This window comes from Typopeltis vanoorti, chromosome 6 (genome assembly GCF_054136105.1).
Source record: "Typopeltis vanoorti isolate ZY-2024b chromosome 6, IOZ_Tvanoo_1.0, whole genome shotgun sequence".
NCBI classification, from domain to species: Eukaryota; Metazoa; Arthropoda; class Arachnida; order Uropygi; family Thelyphonidae; genus Typopeltis; species Typopeltis vanoorti.
The window spans coordinates 45,342,693-45,362,761 of NC_143554.1; the positions used below are offsets into that span (position 1 = coordinate 45,342,693).

Consider the following 20,069-nt stretch of genomic DNA (forward strand, 5'->3'; position numbering starts at 1 on the left):
GTTACTTGCAATTAAAGAGAATTATTAGCGGCATAAAAGTCGACATCAGAATCCGCTGCTTGCACTCCAGAGTGCGCGTCTCGCTAGGCCTAGCAGAGGAGCTATTCCCTGCGTTAATTTCACGTATAATGGGGTCGTGAGTTGCAGCTAAGTTGGCGTCACACTCGCTCCGGTGTCATTGACTTATGTGGCGTTCTGCCGAACTCTTCATTTCGATAGAGGATTAAAGTAAGGAAGGTCTCTTAGACCCAACCGAGAAAGGAGAGCGTAAAGTTGAGAGGTAATCTGGTTTGATCGTACAGCCGCTGTATCTGCAGATGCTCTCCATTATGCGTGTCTGTTACAAACGACTAGTGTAATGCGTTGCAATTACGCAAGCTCCGTACCCTTGGAACCTTGATAATGGGGAAGAACGAATAACCTCCGTATTACTGCCGCGTAAATATGAAGAATAATAAATAAGAAGAATATTATCCAAATATACATTAATACTGATGTGCACTTTAACTTGTAGCTATTTTTATCAAAGTACCAATATGGTAATAACAATGTGATCGGGAACAATAAAAAAAAATTGTTTATCATTTAGCATTCTTGAGTAATGACGTCATTCTTCAGAACAATTCGATAATCTCGAGGTGCCGTTTTTGACTTTGTTTATTGCGAACATTATGTTTCGGTATCATTCAGAACTTTTTTTTATTATTATTTCTCCAAACAAAACAGCTCTTTTGAAGCCAAATTTGAGAGGATTGGAAAACGTTTAGTGGATATTATAAATTCTCAAATTAAATTCCTTCTGGCCGGAACAAAATTAATAACTCAGTTTGTAACCGGACTTGAAGATACGTCAGATGTAGTGAAAAAGTAGAATACCATCATGAAATGATGTTGGAGGCTCAATTATTTTAAGGAATGAACATCAGTAAAAAGCTCTTGTAATAAACTCTAATGTTTAAACACATTCGCGGAGCATCTATTCCTGGATTCGATTCCTTTTATTTATTTATTTTTTTTTTTAATTTTTTTTTGGAGACAAAATCCTAGAAACAAAAGCTGCAATGTTATTAAAAAAAAAAAAAAAAAAAACCGGAACCATGTGGTTTGTAAATACGCAGATTGATATTTTTAAGCATTTTAAGGCGCTATATTTTTCGTTCCTATCCATTTTCGTTGTTTCTAGACGTACTAATCAAAAAAGCTACACCTGCTTTGATAGGTTTATTCGAGTGGCTTTTTGTAACACACAAAATAATGTAAGTTGTCACCTGATTCCCAATCTTAATACTAGCTGCATTTCCTCGTATGTGTGCGCGTTTTATAATTAGGACTGCTAAATACTTGCAAGCATTATAAAATGAAAAACTTCAATCGGAACAATCGTGACAAAATGCGATTTCGTCGCGTTAAACTTTAATGAATAGTCTTAATTAATACTTTAATAATAAATTAAGACACGTTCTGAACATATATTTATGCGTATTATAAACAAAGTAAAGACGTTCGTGAACTACTTAACATCCCTAAAAAGAAGTATACAAAAATACAAAACAACTTCTTTTAATGACATTGGCTTTGAATGTTTTTTTTTTTTTCTTTTTGTTACTGATTTTGTGAAGACCACAAAATCAGTAACAACCATTTTGCCTGAATTACAAACTCAAATTCTGTATTTTATGTATGTAAAATGGAAACAACTTTCGAATGGTGCGAGTATCGCCAATATTTTACTCATTTATTTAAAGCATTTTTTTAAAAATAAATCTATCAAATGGTTAAGAATTCTTGATCCCCCCCCCCCCCCTGCAAGTGTTTACAGTTGGTGTCACTGAGGTGGCCGGATGTGCGATATCATGGTTGGTTAAGCGGTAGTACGTGACAGATTGCTACGCACATACTTTAGGTTATTGACCTATTTGGTGAAACGATGGCTCAATAACCCAAACTCTCCACTGTAAACACGAATGTGTGGCATCGCTTCGATTAATGGGAGCAAACGTTGACAAAATGGATTAACAATCATCCACTAACGTCCGCCATTTTGAAACATGACAGGACTTTGATTGCCACACGAGTCGGATAGGAGACATAAACCCTCTAGTACGCGAAGAGTGGAAATACTTAGCCCTCGCGTTTCTCGGGGAGAGGGGATCTGGTGATGAAATCCACCCACCAATCTATAGACGAAATCTCACGCTGACACATCGCAAAAGGAAAATGGTAAAAGTTCCTGGCGCCACGCTTCGTAATCCCACCCCACCGAGTTTCTGGTTTCCTTCCCCCCTTTTGGAAATGCTTTCATGCACGACTGACAGGATACACACGTGACAAATTGACAACAGACCCAAGATGCAGACGGCGCCAGAACAACAGTCGTGAGTAATGGCGGTGGGAAATTGCCGAAGACCTCTCCGTATCGATACAAAGTCAGAGTTGCCACCGACAAAGTCACTTTTCCTGTGGAACTTGAAGTATGCTAATAACGGGCTCCTCCATGTCTGGGTGCCTCGCTGTCCTCTTGTTAAAATGGACCATGTGCCAACTTTCGACTAATCCCTGCATGAGTGATGCTTCGAGTGGTCAAAGAAGGCTTTCGGCTTCCTCTCAGAGAGTTTATTCATAAAAAAAAAAAACCTTTGTGATATTAAACCAGAATATTGTTCACCAGTCTTCTAATAGAGGGCGCCACTACCTTACTAGCAAGTTTTGAGAACTCTTAGAAGTTAACCATTTTGCTTCTGTTTGGAGTGAGTTAAACAATGAAAACTGAAAAGCATTGCTACGTTTCCTATGAATTAGGTTACTGTAAAACAAACATTCACCGATAAACTGACTCATTCAGTTACTGTTTGCACTTCCTGCTATTTCTACAGTATTGCAACATCGTGTTTTCTAAGAATAGTTCTTCGCTCAAATACATAATAGTGTGTCCTGCTTGTCTAAAACAGGCCTTTTATCAAGTTGAAAATAAAATGAATGAAACCTTCTAGCATACTTGCCATCGCAATTTATTCGGACATTTTTTTTTCTTTTATCCAAATAAGAAATTTCGGCCGTGTGTATTTGAAACTGTACCACAAATAGAGAAGGATATTTGCCTACAAACATTAAGTTAAGTATATGTGGGTGTCTATAACTATGTGTGTTCTAAGATTGTCTGAGTGTGGGGGGAACCCCCCCCCCCCTTCACGACCGCGGTCCAAGAATGACTAACTCAATACGAAATGAAAAAAAAAACAGAGGATAAACCACACACACACACACACAACACACACCTCTGGAGGAGATTGGATCCTTGGTTATTTCATTCGCAAGGGCACGCCACTGCGCCACAGAGGCCCATGACATAAGAATATGTATTTCCATTCTTCATATCGAGATCCCGCGAGTCGTAGTCCCAAATATCGGCACAATATATCTTCCAGTTGTGAGAGATACTATAGCCTAATCGGGAATTTTGGATCCTATTTTCCGATTCAAAGTGTCAAAAATGCTGCTTATGTTGAACTTTAATATTAGTTTAGTTCTGTTTATATTCAGTGATTAAAAAAATATATATATTACTGTGATTCTAATCTGAAAACTTCAACATAGTCCTACTTTTCGAGTTTCAGATTGTTTACAAAACAATTGTTTCTTGTGGCGCCATCTACGCTCGGTGCACAAAACTAATATGGTTGTTCTTTCATCACCTAAAAACATCCGCCTGATTGACAAGCTTTGTATTGGCTTTAAAACGTTGGCTTTCTTGCATCCTCAAAAAAAAAAAAAAAAAAAAAAAAATCTGCATTCTCATACATTATATTTCTTTTAACATAGACGAAGACAATAATTACAAGAAACATTTTTAAGACAGTAAAAAAAAAAATGAAATGGCGGACAGGACGTGTGGTTATACTCACAAGGATATACTTTCTTTTCTCTCAGAAATAATTAAAAATACTTTGGATAAGTAAACAAGTAAAAAAACACTTGCGGCACAACACTGTGTCAAAAGGTTGGAGTCGATGAAAATATTTGTATATCGCTTAAAAACATCGCAATGTCTGCGTGCATCATACCAAACCTGGTATACATAAATTTCTCAGAACACGTGCAGCAGTTATACAGCATTCCTTCCAAGTTCAATTCAAACTCGCAGAGCAAATTTTACTTCATTTCATCGACTGTCTTCAGGAACACTTAGATTATACTCTTTAGGGAAAACGTGACTTGCCTTTTATTCTTTATCTGTGCAGGTGTTCCAAATTTACAGGAGCAGTCTCATTAGAGCGAATTTTCCTCGCAAAGATACGGGCTGTGTTTATCCACAACCGTGTCAATACATTAATATTGACACTATCCTATGCATATCCTAAAATATTCAAATTCAGAGTGTTTTAGAGAATGCTTTCCTACAGCTCCTGATGAAGTTGATCTGTTTTGGTTTTATTTAGAAAATTACTTTTACTTCCTGTTGATAGATGGCAGCATCATCTTGATTAACAAAAGCTTGATGTTAAAGAGTCTCTGAATTATATGATTCGTATATACTGTCATATAATTGCCATAATTATTGCAACAATTTTTGAACTAACACATACTGAGAATCGCCTTAATTAATATCAGAGAAATAATGAAAATGAATGCGATTGCAAGTCAAGGTCCTGTGCTGCCATCTAACGGTACCAATATTAATTTTCTCATTTATCGCGATCATTAAGCATTTGGATGTAAAGTAATAATTATAGAACAAGTTAAAATACATACATGGATAGATTACTCTTACAGTTATGACATCTGTTTTCAAATGTAAGATTCAAAGCTTTTTGAAAGTAGGGTGATTCATGATATAAGTTAAGCTTATATCATGAACTATTTACGGAGTGGATAGTGGCAATATTAATGTGTGGCAATCTACATACCACAAACGTGCCCACAAATAAAACTTCACATACTAGAAGACAAAGGATTTGACAAGGCAGCAGCAAGAAATAATAGTTAATATAAATATCAGTGGCGTCGCGTTCCCATTTCTGTTGGGTGTGCTGTCTTAGCTTATGCAACCCGCGCTACAAAATTCACGTCAATTTGACTGCATGATTGCATTTTTATTGATGTATGAAAGGTTTAAGAGTGCGTAGCGCATCAGCGCTCATCTTCATTGGGCTAATGCAATGACTTTTAAGATAATTTTGAATAGTTTTAATTTATCAACCAAATCTGCGCAGAGTGGGAGACAATGCGTTTGTTTTAAGATACTGTATATTAGAAAACAGTAATGATGCTATATTTGGTTGGTATATTTGAATTACTGAAAGGTGTAAAATTTGGAAGAGGAGGAAGAGGCTTACCTCCTTCGAAATATGTAGAATTTTCTAGTGTTTTTTCTTTTTTAGAGCAAGGGCCCCTGCCCCCCCCCCTTGGGTGTGCTATGCCACTGCTGGAGGCCACCACCATGGAATTGGCACCTTGGGCAGTCGATATGAGTGATCGTCTGGGCCACAGGGGAACAGTCACAATAAGGGTTGTCTGACAGTCTCCATTTATGCAGTATGTGGCCACATTTGTCCTGGTTAGTTCTGATCCTGTTGATACATGACCAAATCTTCCTAGGAAGGGCAAAACTACGCTGCAGAGCACAGGGATCTTCAACCAGGAAACCATTTGTTGGAAGATTGTTGGACGAGTATTCTCTCTACATGTCAGGTGTTCATGGTAAGGCAGCTGAAGAGAGTCCGTCCATGGACCAGAAAGGGTTTCTTGATTTTAAGCGAAGACTAGGTGAATTTGAGAGTCTGAGTGACAGTCTGAGAGGTGCAGAGGCAGGAGCGAGTTGCTCATTTCTTTATTAATTCTTCAATCGAGGTTTGTCTTCTCCGTTGTGCGCATGGTAGAGTTTATCTCGGTGTCTATAATGTTAGTGTGCCACTTCTTTCCCAGTCTGAGCCTACAGAATCCTGGATAGACTTCTTTCCAGGTTCATTCAAACTATTTCGGGTGAGGCTCATGTTCTACCATTTTGCCACAGAAAGACAGGTTGAGTGTCGATTCGCCTCTGCATTGTTCAGGTGGAATGCTGTGGACACAGTTTTTTTAGATTTGGCTTCAGGTACCACTGCTTGTTGGCAAAGGAGGTAGATTGGTGTAGGATCGCTAGTTCATCTGAGTACATATACTTTTGCTTGAGCTGGTATGGGATAGGTTGGACGCGTAGATGTTAAAGAGTAAAAGGACTAACAAAGAGCCCTGTGGGAGACCGTTGTGGAGGAATATGGGCCTGCTCTTTTTTCCAGCAAATTCTTCCCAGACTGAAACCAGCTTGTTCAAAGGGAGTGCTTTTTCGATGAATGGTGAAATTCTTTCAAATAGCTTAAAGGTGGAGCAAAGCAAGGAGATAGGTCGTAGATTTTTGACATCATTTGGATCTTTCCCTCATTTTGGGGAGGGCAATTATTTTGGCTTCCTGCCACAGATTTGGTAGCTTTCCAGTTGTTATAATTTTTGAGAAAAGGGCGGCAAGCCATGTTTGACTTCGCTGGCCGAGATGTTTTAGAAATTTGGGGAGGATACCATCCACTTATGCAGCCTTGCCAAGATAGCACTTAGGGGTGGGTGGTATTGCTGTGCTAATGATTTGCTCAATTTGTTTCTCAAATACATTCCATTTGGATCTGCGAAGGTTCCCTCTAACGATTGGGTTTGATGCGACTGTCTCTATTAGTGTAGGACAATTCTGGCTGTTAGGGAATCTGTTGAGGATGGTTCTGGTTGTTGGCAGGCAGAGGGTGGTCTTCAGAGTCGCTATAGACTCTGAAGCCCATCCTCTGAAGAATGCACAGATCTGGAGTGTAGGTTCTGTTCCAGCTGGCTGAGTGAAGAATGCTTTCCTGCTTGGCATCGTAAATCCAGTTAACTAGATTATCATCTTGGCTGGTAGAGGAATAGTCCCACATGGTGTGATGAGAGTTGAAGGTGGCGGCCTGTCCATCTGGTCAGGCGATGGTGGTATTTTGAATTTTAATACCTATAGAGTATTCTGCTTCAGGCGCTCATTGGGTTATATCTTTCAGACCAGGCCGGATGTAGGTTGTAAGATAAGACACAAGAATTAGGCCTGGGATCTTTAGTCTATTTTAATCAGAGATGATTATCAGGCACATGGGTTTCCCGGAGAGCCGGGTTCGTTCTTAAATATAGTCCTATATTTAATGAACATATCTTAAGAGAGTGTTGTTTAAGGAACTGTAACTTATTTTTCGAAGCTTGACCTCCTCCCAAACAAGCAACGCGATTTTTATTATTCCGGGCGACGATCGAGCTGGCATGCAGCTTTTTGAGTTGTGTTTTTATGATGGTTGCTGCAAGTGGTCCAGGAGGCTCGGTACCTTTGAACGCCAGAGACATTAGCTTCGTGTTATCAGCGTTACATCTCTGGGGCTTCTTTTGTCCGAAGCACAAAATCAAGTGATATAGGTTAGAATAGTTAAAGCTTATATAACTAGTTAGTTATATAATGTTCCACTACTGGGTAGGTGGGGGGAGAGATCACGGGAAGGCTGTCTCAATCCTCCCTAATAAGATTGGGGGGGGGGGTGTGAGAGAACAACGTTCAAATAGAATTGGTTGACACAATCACAGCTTGTAAGTGCTATTGTGTCAGAGCTCAGCCTACCTCGCCTTCTGAGCTGTTTAAAACTACTAGAACGCTAAGAATTTGACCCGCTGCGCTATCTGTACATCTTTTCGAAGGGCTCAAAGGTGTATGTATTTTGAACACACAACCGACCTGTTAACCTGGATGTAATGCGATTTTTACGCGTGGAAAAGTGTCCTCTTCATGAAGCATTAGTTTATTGTGTTTAATTTTAGGAATCACACGAAGCCAGGAACAATTAAGGGAGTCTCTAATGGGAATAAATGAAAAAATATAATATCGGTGATATCGTATTTTTTATGGTTGGCCTAGTGGCTATGCGCTTCGCAACCATATGCCTGGGGAAGGAGTGTCCTAGGTTTAATTCCCGTCAACGATGTGAGGAACTTAAGGATCTTCCTCGGCCATAGCCAAGTTAGCCGGTTTTTTCCCACCGTTTATCTGGGGTTTTGATCCTGCAGGCCATAGTCATAGTACGGCTAGGCAGGCAACGGGAAACCACTTTGCTCATAGTCATTTCTGTAGATGGTGGCGTATATAGAGTTGTCCCCTAAACAGCCGAAAGGCTATAACCACCACCACAACAACAAATATACAGAAAGCGACTATCACATTAGCTTCCTGTTATTAGTGCTACATCCCTAGGGCTCTTTTGTCCAAATCAAGTGATAAAAAAGACATTTTAACATATTGGATGTTAAATAGTTCTTAACATCCAATAATTACAAGGCTGCCCTGATGCTTCCTTTCTAGTGGCCTCATCGCCAGAAAGATCGCGCCGTAACAGCATGAAAGCAACTCCGCTAGTTAGAATAGTTATTTAAGATAGCTATATACCGGGCATAGAATAGTTATAAAGTTATTTAAAGAATAGTTATGACAGTTACGGTAATAGTTATGATAGTTAACCATTCCATCACTGGAATGCCTGCCGCACTGAGACATTCCATAACTATCATAATGTAAATAGGATCTTACCTTATGGATGGTCACCATCATCACAGTAGTAACCATCCATCATGTCTGCAAGGATAGTAAAAACACCATCTGGACATAAGAAGTAGCCTGGGAAAGAAGAAAGCATACCAAAAGTTCTTAGCAAATAAGTCGGCAGTTGTCCTAAAAGAATATAGACTAAAATGTAAGAGAGCTAAGCTGTGTGTGAAAGTAGTAAACAAAAGTCATGCGAAGACTTTGGTAAGAATATAGAAAATAAATAAATTTCTCTTCTCTCAGGTTCTGCAGGTTATTGAAGAAGCTTAGAAATGGAGAAAAGGTGCTGGAAAAAGAATCAAATATGATAAAGGCGACATGAAAAGCGAAGATAAGAATATCCTGGATGTCCAAAGTAATTACTTTGAAGGGCTGTTAAACGAACCAAGCAGTGACAGAACCATACTAGAAAATTTCCAACAGGAAGGCAAAGAGTGCAAATCAATACTTGAGGTAGAAGAAGGCATCAAAAACCTGAAATGTGGAAAGGCATCTGGATTCGACCAGAAATGCTCAAGCATGGAAGTATAAACGTTTTTCAGTGCCTTTCTATAAAAAGGGGAAATAAAACTGAATTTGAGGAGTGTAGAAGAATTTCTCTACTAAGTTTTCCAATAAGAACTATGCAAGCTTACTTGAAAAAAGTTTGAGAAAGAGAAACTCGGAGAAGAACAAGCTGAGTTCAAGCCAAATAGAGCCAAGATCAGATTTTCATTTTAAGACAAACAGTTGAGAAATCGCGTGAATATGACAAGGATCTGCACTGTAGATCTGGAAAAGGCATACGACAAAGTGCCAAGAAAAAAAAAAAGCTTTTGAACAAAAACACTGAAGTTATATGGCATTAATGGGACATTACGCTGGTCTGTATTTAAATCATCAGCCAGCAATTAGAATTGAAGGATATACAGGAAGATGGTTTGCTGTAAAATTTGGGTGCACATCATCTTCATTCATATACTCGTACATGAGATATGGATCACATTATGAAGGAGAGTGAAAATAAATCTGACACTAATATCAGAGATATCAAACTTAGCTTTTTGCAGACTGTGTTATTTTTAAATACCTACAATGCGAATCCGCAGGATTCTCTATCTAAACTGAATAACAGCTGTAACAAATTTGGTATTAAAATTTGCAATAAAAAGACCAGAAATATGAAAATTGGCAGGAACACACTTCAGCTGCATTCTGAATGGAGATCCTGTAGAACAAGTAAAATCTTTTAGCTATTTAGGCACAATTTTTAGTGAAGATGGCGGGTTAAATCTGTAAATAGACAACAGAATAAGCAAAGCTGGTGTGGTGGGTAGCCCACTGAATAAATTTATGTGGAATAAGAGGGAAATTAGTCAAAACACTAAATTAGCTGTATAAGTGTTCAAACTAGTTTTTTAAGTTGTGCATTTGAGAGTTGGCTCAGAAAAGTGCTTCATCAAAGACTGGAGACTGGAGATATGAGGATTCTGAGAAAAATAAGGGGGTGAACTGATGGAATCAATGGCAGAATCATGTTAAAAATGAAGATATTAGAAAGGAACTTGACATTATTAGCATTAAAGAATGTGTCGGTAGAGCTAATCTAAGATGGTATGGTCACGTAAACAGAATGGGCTAGGAAAGATTAGCAAAACAGGTGTTTGATGCCAAGATGGGAAAAGAGACCCAAAGGAAGACCAAGATATAGGTGGATTGATACAGTGAAAAGTGACTTAGAAACACGAAATGTTAGACATGACAACATTGGAGTACTCACAAGTAATAGATTGATAGGAGATTACATTATTATTAAACTTAATCATGTAGTGCTGCCATATATACCTCCAAGGGGTGTTCGGTTACTATCAGGAAGTTGATGATGATGACTTTCTTTAAAAAAAAATAAAGTTCATAAAAAATGTATATTACGATATAATTATAGTATAGTACAGGGTGGCCATAAAATAACTTTCCCTCTTTGGAGGCATCTGTAGCTAAAACCAAGAAACGGAATGAGACCAAATTTTGTATTGAGACTTTTGAAGGGATGGGGGAGATGATTTCCGCTAAAAAAAAAGATTTAGTACCAAAAGTCGCCGATAGGGGAAAGTTTGGCACTGGCGGAGCCGAAAACAAGCGGATAATTACATTAAAGGCAGATAAAATGGAATAATAACATTTCGACGGTGTAAGCGACAGCCTTTAATGCGCCAGAGAATATTCAGTCACAATCCGCTCGCTTTATTCGTTTAGGACACAAAGCAACTAACTAGTAAAATTCCGATTCATTATAAAAGAGAAATTTCTATCACGACGTATTTATTTTCTTCTTTGCTTTTTTAAATCTATTCACTTTTATATGCTTGACACAAACAACCTGTTAAGAGACGTAACCGCCCCTCCATAATGAATGGGATGAGATGGGAGTTGTCGCTGTATGCTATTGTCAGGGGGATGAAACTTGAGCGCTCGAAAACTTTTCGACTCATACACTCACGAAGATAGAAGCGGAATGCTGCTGATGGGGGAGGTGTCGTTATTATAAAACATATGCAAACAAAAAAAAAGAAAAAGAAAAAAGTCGCCTGTGGCATTTATTCTCCTCATATTATAAATGATGGTAACAATCTCAGATTCGTTCTTTTCATTATCATATATTTATTCCGAAATATTTGCACCCTCCAATACATCACACACTTATGTAATTTACTTTTGTAGTTCGAACCATAAAAAAAAAAAAACTTTTGGAATTTCCAAAGTCGACCATCAAATATGAGTGCTCGTGGAGCGACAAAGAAATGATGTAATATTTCCATTCAGTGTGATGCCAACCAGCATGACACGTGCTTCCATTGTTTAATTCTGTATCATTCATAAATATCACATCATTTCTATATTTACGTATTAGTCAAATTCCTGTGCACAGTACATAAAAGTAGCACGTGGCTGGGATTTCGCATTGAACAAAGAATCTATTTCTTTAAAAAAAAATGCTCATCAACGAGAATAATTCATCGTTTTGTTTCTCTTAGTAATGGTGGACTACAACTGATGTTTTCCTGTTGTATTTCTGAGCATGCGCGAAACGAACGTCGTCTGAAATGGAGACGGTGGAAATCCTTTTAAGTTAGTCCACGTGGACTTTATTGAATTGCAACTGAAAACTTTGTTGCTTTCCAGTAAAGGTTCTTATAAGATTCTTGGTATGAAGGGTGATACGACATATTTGTTTCTTTCTTCAATCTATTGAGACTTTTGAATGGATTTACTTTCATATAGAAAGTGCTGCAACTGTGGATAAGGTTTTAACAATTTGTAGTGACTTTCGTGCGGAATGTTTTGGATGCAGACAAGAAAGCGTATTTTCTTTTCTTTCCGGTATTAAGATGCAAGAGGAATCCGACTGTTCTACGACATCAACATAAATCAGTTCTTGTGGTGGTTTCCTCCTGTACGAATCCAAGAATCAGACGCTTGGTCCATAAATGATAAGAATCGTCAGTTTATAATAAAAACGAAGACGTTGAGTGGAGGAGGTTTTTTCATGCTGCTGGAAGTTGTGATCTGGGGTAAAAAAAAAAAAAAAAACTATTGGCGCTTGCGTAGTTAAATTCAGTACAATCTGTTGTAAATCATGAATTTCCTGATATTTACCCTCAAACGGTGCTTTGGCTACTATGATAGCATTAATTCGCATTATTTCCTCATCCATTCTGTTTAAGTGGCCATACCATCTTAGATTAGCTCCGCTAACACATTCTTGAATGCTAAGTTCCTTTCTAATTTGAGTCTGCCATTGGTTCACTCCCTTAATTTTTCTTAGAACCCTCATATCTGTGGTCTTTGATCAAGTGCTTTATTTCGAATCCAACTCTCAGATTGCGTAATTTAAAACTGGTTTGAACACTGTCTTGTACACTGCTAGTTTGGTGTTTTGGCTAATTTCTCTCTTATTACGTATAAATTTATTCAACTAGCTACTCACTACACCACCTTTGACCTGCATCTTCTCTAAAAACTGTGAAGCCTAAACAGCTGAAATATTTTCCTTTTTTTTTTTATGGGATCTCCCTTCAGAATGCATTTGAAATTTTCCATGTTCCTGCCTATTTTCATAGTTTTGGTATTTTTGTTGCAGATTTTCATTCCAAATTTGCTTTTTATTCCATTTAGAGAATCCTGGAGGATTCCGCCGGATGTGTTTAGGAGTACATCATCTGCATAAAGCAAAGAGCGGAGTTTGACATCTCCAATTTTAATATCAGACGTAATGCCATCCATATTGATGATGTGCATCGTTGTCTTACCACTTATTTTACATGAAACCATCTTCCTGTATTTCCTTTAATTCTAGCTGACAACATAAATTTAGAAGTGTGTATTGCTCTGTATAATGTTCCATTCACCCCTTATCCAGATCTACAAAACTTAAGTACAGATCGTTATCATAATATCGCAACTATTTATCTTAAAGAAAAATTTTGATCCTGACAACCTCTATTTGGCCTGAACTCAGCTTGCTCTCCAAGTTTCAATTCTGCAGCTTGTATTTTACTTTCGTCTTTCTTTTTACCTGTCCATGTTTATGAATCATATATAGTTTCTCGTCAGTTTTTTATTGAGTGTCCTTTTAATTGTTCCACAGATTTTCTGAAATTTCTTTATCTTCTAGATGTAAAATAAAAATGATGTAGCCTAAATAATTAAACTACGTCATCCGTTCTGTTATTTTATTTTCGATCTAACGTGTCATGATCCCGACCTTTAAATATCGCGACTTTTTGCCGTCTTTTGTGACATTTTTAAATTGTATTGTTGGCTTATTTTGTTTAATTCGTCAACTGATTTTCGAAGGTCATCTTCATTGTCTTGTAATATAATCTGCATACAGCATTGTATCGACAACAGTTCTTCTGGTTAACTGAATACCCTGTTTTGTTGTTTTCCATATTTTAATAATCGGATATTAAATAGCGTTGCAGATAAGCTACATCCCTAATCGTATTTTGTACCAAATGTAATGCACATCCTTGTTTCGTTATCTTACATATAGTTTTTCTTTGTGTATTTTATCAAAAGCTTTCTCGTAATCTGTAAAGGCTGCAGGAGGCTCTAAATTAAATAATTTGTTTTTGTACATAAATACTGTACATGATCTTCATGTCTCAAGCCATTTTGTTTGCAATATTTCTAAGTCCTTTTATTGTAAATTTTTAACCTGTATTTAACAACGTGATTCCTCTGTAATTTCCACAATCATCTTCGTCTCCTTTCTTAAAATAAATATAACCTTATCTTTGAACCAATCTGATGGAACCTCACATTTTCATCAACAGTTATTTATTAATTTTAAATCTGTGATGTAAATATTCTCCGCCATATTTTCAAAGCTCTGCATTTATGGCATCTAATTCGGATGCTTTTTTTATTTTTTGATACCTTTATTGCTTCTCTTAGTTCTCAGAATTTTATTGGTTCTATATCAGTATGAAGATTTCTTCAATATTATTTTCTGTTATTAAATTTGGGTCATACCACAAATTCTTACAACGTTCTACCCATTGTTTCTCTTGTATTATGTTGAGTTGTGCTGCAACTCTTTCTTCGTTATTTAGTTTTCTTAATACTTTTGTTCTGTTTTATTAATAAATCTGCCCAAAGAATCTTTGGTGAATTTTATGTACTATGGTTTATATATATAAACAAAAGAAATATAGCTTTCTTCTGTTTCCTTTGTATGTTTTCGAAGAAGGGATTTATACGCCAATTTTTTTTTCTTTTATTGCATTTTCTATATATATATATATTCATCATCATCTTCCTTATACCCTCTTTTACCTTGCAGTGTCGAGGGTCCATTGATCATCGGACCTCAATCCGTTTACAGGATAAGGTGGTCAGCCCTATGCCCCGGTATATCCTATGGCCTATAGTGTTGAGTTTTCAAGGCCAGTTTGCCTGCTTTGCGGGATGAAAAACCCCAGGATAAACTGGGGGAAAACCCTACTGTCGACGCCCAAGACCGGCTAACTTGGCTATGGCTGAGAAGATCCTTCAGCTCCTCACATCACCGACGGGAATCGAACCTAGGACACTCCTTCCCCAGGCATAGGGTTGCGAAGCGCATAGCCACTAGGCCAACCGCGCGGACTATATATATATAATCTGTGTTCCAAATGTTTTTCTTTCAATATTTTATTTTATTTTTATTTCCAAGTACCTCAGAGATTGCTTTATGGATTATTTTTATTAACGATTTCCATTCTTCTATATCTACATTGATTTCGGCTTCTTGTAGGTAATTTGTTAATCTTGATCGATATTGCATTCCAATGTTTTCGTCTTGTAATAGATATACCTGTTATGTTTTTTCTTCCTTTTTCCATTTTGCTAGTATTTCTATTTTAGAGACTATTAAATAGAAATATTTAAAATTTCTATTTAATAACTGAAAAAATTTCATTTCCTTTGTACATCTGCAACACTTGCGGTTAGTTTCTGATTAGTATTGATAGAATCAATTATACATCTTGTTCCTCTGCCATTCCAAGTTTATTTATTTATATTCTTTTTTTTTTGAAAAAAAAAAGTATTGGTTATTCTAAAGTTATTAAAAGTACAGAAGTTTAATAGTTCTTGACCATTTTTTATTCATGAAAATTTCTTCATATTTTCCTAAGACATTTGGGATGGGATTATTTCCAACTCTAGCATTAAGATCTCCTGCAATTAATATATAGTCCTTTTTATTACATTTATGTAACTGTTTTTTTAGTTCCTCATAAAATTGTTTGGGATCCTCTCTCCTACCTTCTTCAGGGGTATATACTCCTATGATATTTAAGTGGCTTCTATTTGTTTATAATTTAACTGTCATAATTCAATCGTTTACAAAACTGTACTTTCGTATTCTATTTTTCCATTTATTATCGATTAAAATGGCCACACCACTAGAAGCTCTGATAGGCTGGTCCACTTCACTATATATATATTCTTACGAGTATATATTCACATCGGAATTTTTTTTCTAAGACGGCACGTGATAAAAACTAAAAAATGACGATTGTGCGAATTGGTTGCTAAGATTTTAAGTGAAGGACTTAATGGAAAGAAAAAGTAATCATGACTTAAATTACAGAACTTGAAATTTCGCATATATATATATATATATATATATTTTTTGTTTTTAATTTTAAATTAAATTCATACTTGAATCATAAGCATGTCAGTTATCTTTGCTTCCCAGACATGATTAATTTTTTAAAATCAATGGGTGGTTTAGAAAGAAGCAGATTTTACGTTACAATAACCTCCTACATACCCTTAAGAATGAAATTCAGTTTTATTTCCCGCTGAAAATGTTCGGCATTATGTTTTCACTGCAAACATTCAACACTTTTATAAGAAGATGACGAGGTGAGTAGGTTATGTCGTGATAGCGTATGTTTCCGACCCTCCAATCGTCTATTGCATGTGGAGGAAATCTTGTCGCAAATCTACTTGAGAAAAACCAATGGGATGTACCTTTTGTTCTGCTATATTACGTGCACGTGTAATAAAATTTTAAAAATGTAGTTCCAGAATACAAAGGATTTTGAGTACTCCGAATAACCCGTTACTGAGGACAGTGTTGTCTGGCTACAAGCCACTGAGATTCGCCGATTTTAATATTTGCAAGACAGTCCCAACAATTAGCATAAACTTGAGCTATAAAACTGACCGTTCCCTTGAAGCATTCACGCTGTCCTCAGAAGCACTTTTTGTTCCCCTAGAATTTTGACAGTCTCGCACCAGCTTAAAGAAGAAAGCAGGGTTTGACCGAATACTGTTTAAAATGTTTGCTGTGCATAGACATCGTATAAACAAAAGGTAAACTTAGTAAATCTTATGCGATTAAAAAGTTGTAACAAGAAACCAACATTTCAATAGGGAAGTTTTTAAAATGAAATTGAGGTTCATTTCAATTAAGAGTACTCTGGTAGGGTTGGTTCTTCACCCTCTCAAATCTACTTATATTTCTAAATATACAGATTGCAAATAGGAAAGTGATGCGAATACGTTTTCCCGATTAAGGTTGAGACTAAGGTCCGAAACGAGACATCATTGTAACTGACGCCACGAAAATTCGACGATTCGTTTGCTCATAATTCACCAAAACGCTCCGATAACATTAACTAAGATACCGACAACACGGAACAAAATAGTTACCTCTGAATATCGTTGTGTAAGTGCACGTGCTATCTCATAGCGAGCCTGATGATTCATATTTAACTTACATCGATAGTCGCTATTGTCATGGGGATGGACAGAACGTGCTTCTGTAAAAATCATTATTTAATTCAACTGAATCTTTACCTAATACCATCCTCATCAGAGCTAGTTTTGTGATTTTATTTACTTTCGTTAACATCAATGTTTCGTCACGTTGAATATTCGACTACTAAAACGCATTTAAGTCATTCGAAGAATAGTGTTATACCCTTCATCAGCCAATGAAATTATCGAAATAAATCTTTGTATCAACAATGGCATTGTTGCGTGAGTGTTATATTCCAAGTGAGATCCGTGACACGAGCAGCAGTTAAATGTTACAAAATACTGAGAATGTATTTCATATTAAGAAATAGTGGAGGTATCGCTACAGTTTCAGGCCCTTGATTTTTATTGTTTTCAGAAAACCTTTTAATTTCTATATATGTGCAATTAAAACACAGCAGCTGACACAAAATATTTTAATTCCTATTCATTTACAATGCGAACGCCTTTTTCCAATAATTGTTTATTTTTGTACAATCTTTTAAATAAATGTGAACAATGAAATGACAACGTAACAATCACACTATTCACACAAGTGCTCACGTCATAACCCGTGAATGCAATAAATAATGCTTCAAATGTACAAAGTTTTGCGATTGTTCGACTTCACTTTGATTGTCTGAAATTCGGTTTCAGTATCAGCGACCTCTAAAATGACAACACTCAGGGATGGAATTTTTCCTGGCATTTTAAGGGTGTGCTGGGAAGACACTTTACGAGTTATCTTCAGTATATTTTTCTTGGTCCATCCGACAACGAACAACACAGAAATATTTCAAACCTAAGTACCACGAAATTATTTCTTGAGTTACTCTAAACACAAAGTTATGCAAATGAAGTGCTTTTAGTAACAATGACTTCACTTTGTACCATACAATAGGAGAACAATGAAGCAGTTCCTCGGAAAACAGATCGTATTTTACTGGTTGATTATTTTACTCAATGTTGAATTCCTGAGACAGTTGAAAAGATGCAATATCGGCTCGAAATTCTCATTCAGAAACAATTAGGAAGACATCTTTTCTGTTATCAAATTGTAACATACGTATTGTAGGACGGAGAATAAAGGCAACCCATATGTACATCCATAATAAATAAATCGACCAAGTTCATGTAAGAAAGGTCTCATCTCCCACTTGAACAGCTAGGCAGAGCTTAAATATAGCATAAAACTACACTAGAAGCTGCTCAAATTATCAATCCTACATCTCCATTCCACTATTTAAATGCATGCCTATTTTGTAAATAACATTTTTATCATAACGTAATGGATATGGTTTAACAATGCATTACATTCTTTACGTTTGGTGGAAGACGAGAGTGAACAATCAATTGTTCACCACAACAATAAGGGAAGTTGCACGAGGTAATCTTCCAAACGAATAGTCCATCTTTGTTCGAACAATGTACACTTCTGAAAGACAATATCTCACTGCAGATTCAATCAAATATAATTACAAAGAATTGGAGGATTCTTGTAGACGAATTACTAATAGCTTGTCAACTTCAATCACGTGCGAATGTTTAATTTATTAGCAAAAGTTCCATTTTTTGGACTTGGTAAGGGACGTTGAAGGTCTGTATTCTCTCTGACGATTTGTCGATGACCTTTCAGGTATCCGTTACGTTCGATGGTGGAATAATCAGCATCATATAGACGACTCTGACGTCGGAGTACAAACATGGCCACAATACCAATAATAATTAAACTGCAAATGCCAATTACCAGAACTGCGATGTACACAGGACTAATGATATGGAATTTGTTGCTAGGACTACTGTTGCTGCTGTTAGAAAGATCGGAGTCGAAGACGTTCAGCTGTTTTCCATCGAAATCTTTAGTTGCAGAAGGATCCTTGATCAGCGGTGTTGCCAAAGTTGCCGCATCACCTGAAAAAAAAAAAAAAAAAAGGACAATAAATAAAAGTTTATTTTTAAGATTCTTCTATCAAAAAAAAAAAAAAAAACGTGATTAATATACGCACCGCGATGCGACTTCCCCCTGTGTTTGAAAGACGATCCCGTCCCCGAAAGGGTAGAAACTTACAGTAACAAACAAATTAATCCGAATCGAATTTTCGTCATGTTTGGTTTTCGTTTCAGTTCACAATTTAGGTTGAGTGTTGCGTATTTTAACAGTCTCCACGATGTTTATTGATAGCGTTTTTAATAGTGGAAACAAGTTGACATCCATAGTGTTTCATTTCATTCATTTTTATGTAGGATAATACCCAAACCAACGCCAAGGAATCTGGCGTTGGTTTGGGTATTTTAATGCGATTTTAAGGAGGTTTAAGGGAGACAGCTATCTTTCTCTTGACTGAAAAGGTAAACTATACTTACTCAAGATCGTTTATTGTTAGGAAAAGTAAAATGAATCCAAGGTTCTCTGCTGTAGACTTAAATAGTGACTTGGAAGCTAATAGGATTAATGTCTCTGACATGACAGTCCACCGAAGATTGTTGGAAGCAGGGAGGACTGCCCAGAAACCAAAAAAGAGGCTCTAGCGGGCAAAGGTTTACTAACATTGGACTGTCATGTTTGTAACATTGGAGGTCATATTTGTTTGTGAAAATATTAGTGGCGGTCAGCGATAGATGGCATTGGTGTAGATGGAGACAGGTTGTAGAGCAAGTGCCCTCCCTCGATGAGTCCATGGACTCCCTGGAGGTGTCATGTAATAATGATCTGGTTTTTGCCGGTCTGGTTGGCCGAGTGGTTAGCGTATCCGCTCTCCAACCAAAAGGCTGCGGGTTCGAATCCCACCGTGGACATGGATGTTTGTGAGTGTCTGTGAAAATGGTGGTGGTCGGCGGTAGATGAAGGTAGTTGTGGAGTAAGTACCCTCCCTCCTTCGATGAGACTTTGGACTCCCTGGAAGTATTATGTAATAATAATAATCTCAAATGAGAGCCATTTCTTTGTCCAAGGAGAGCGAGTACAAATCAGCGGCTGAGAAGACTTCTACCGCTAACCTTCAACAAGCTGCTAAACACCCAGCTAAAAAAGATGTTCTGGGATTGTTTTACACAGACCGTCCAGGATCACTTGTGGCTGTTGACAGTATGATGTAAAATAACAATATTGGTCCAACAGATTGAGAAAGACAAAAATAAATAAATAAATCTTCCACACTTCAGT

The 20,069-nt window shown here is 37.0% G+C and overlaps 1 protein-coding gene across 1 annotated transcript in view; it reads right to left on the bottom strand.

The window, feature by feature from the left end:
* Positions 1-17,404: 17,404 nt before the first annotated feature.
* Positions 17,405-20,069, bottom strand: part of LOC150105420 (uncharacterized) — a 29,469-nt gene continuing 26,804 nt past the window's right edge. The window contains exon 3 of the mRNA XM_090394796.1: positions 17,405-18,817. Coding sequence (XP_090250922.1) covers positions 18,438-18,817 — 380 coding nt within the window. The 3' untranslated portion in view covers positions 17,405-18,437. The remainder of the gene's footprint in view (positions 18,818-20,069) is intronic.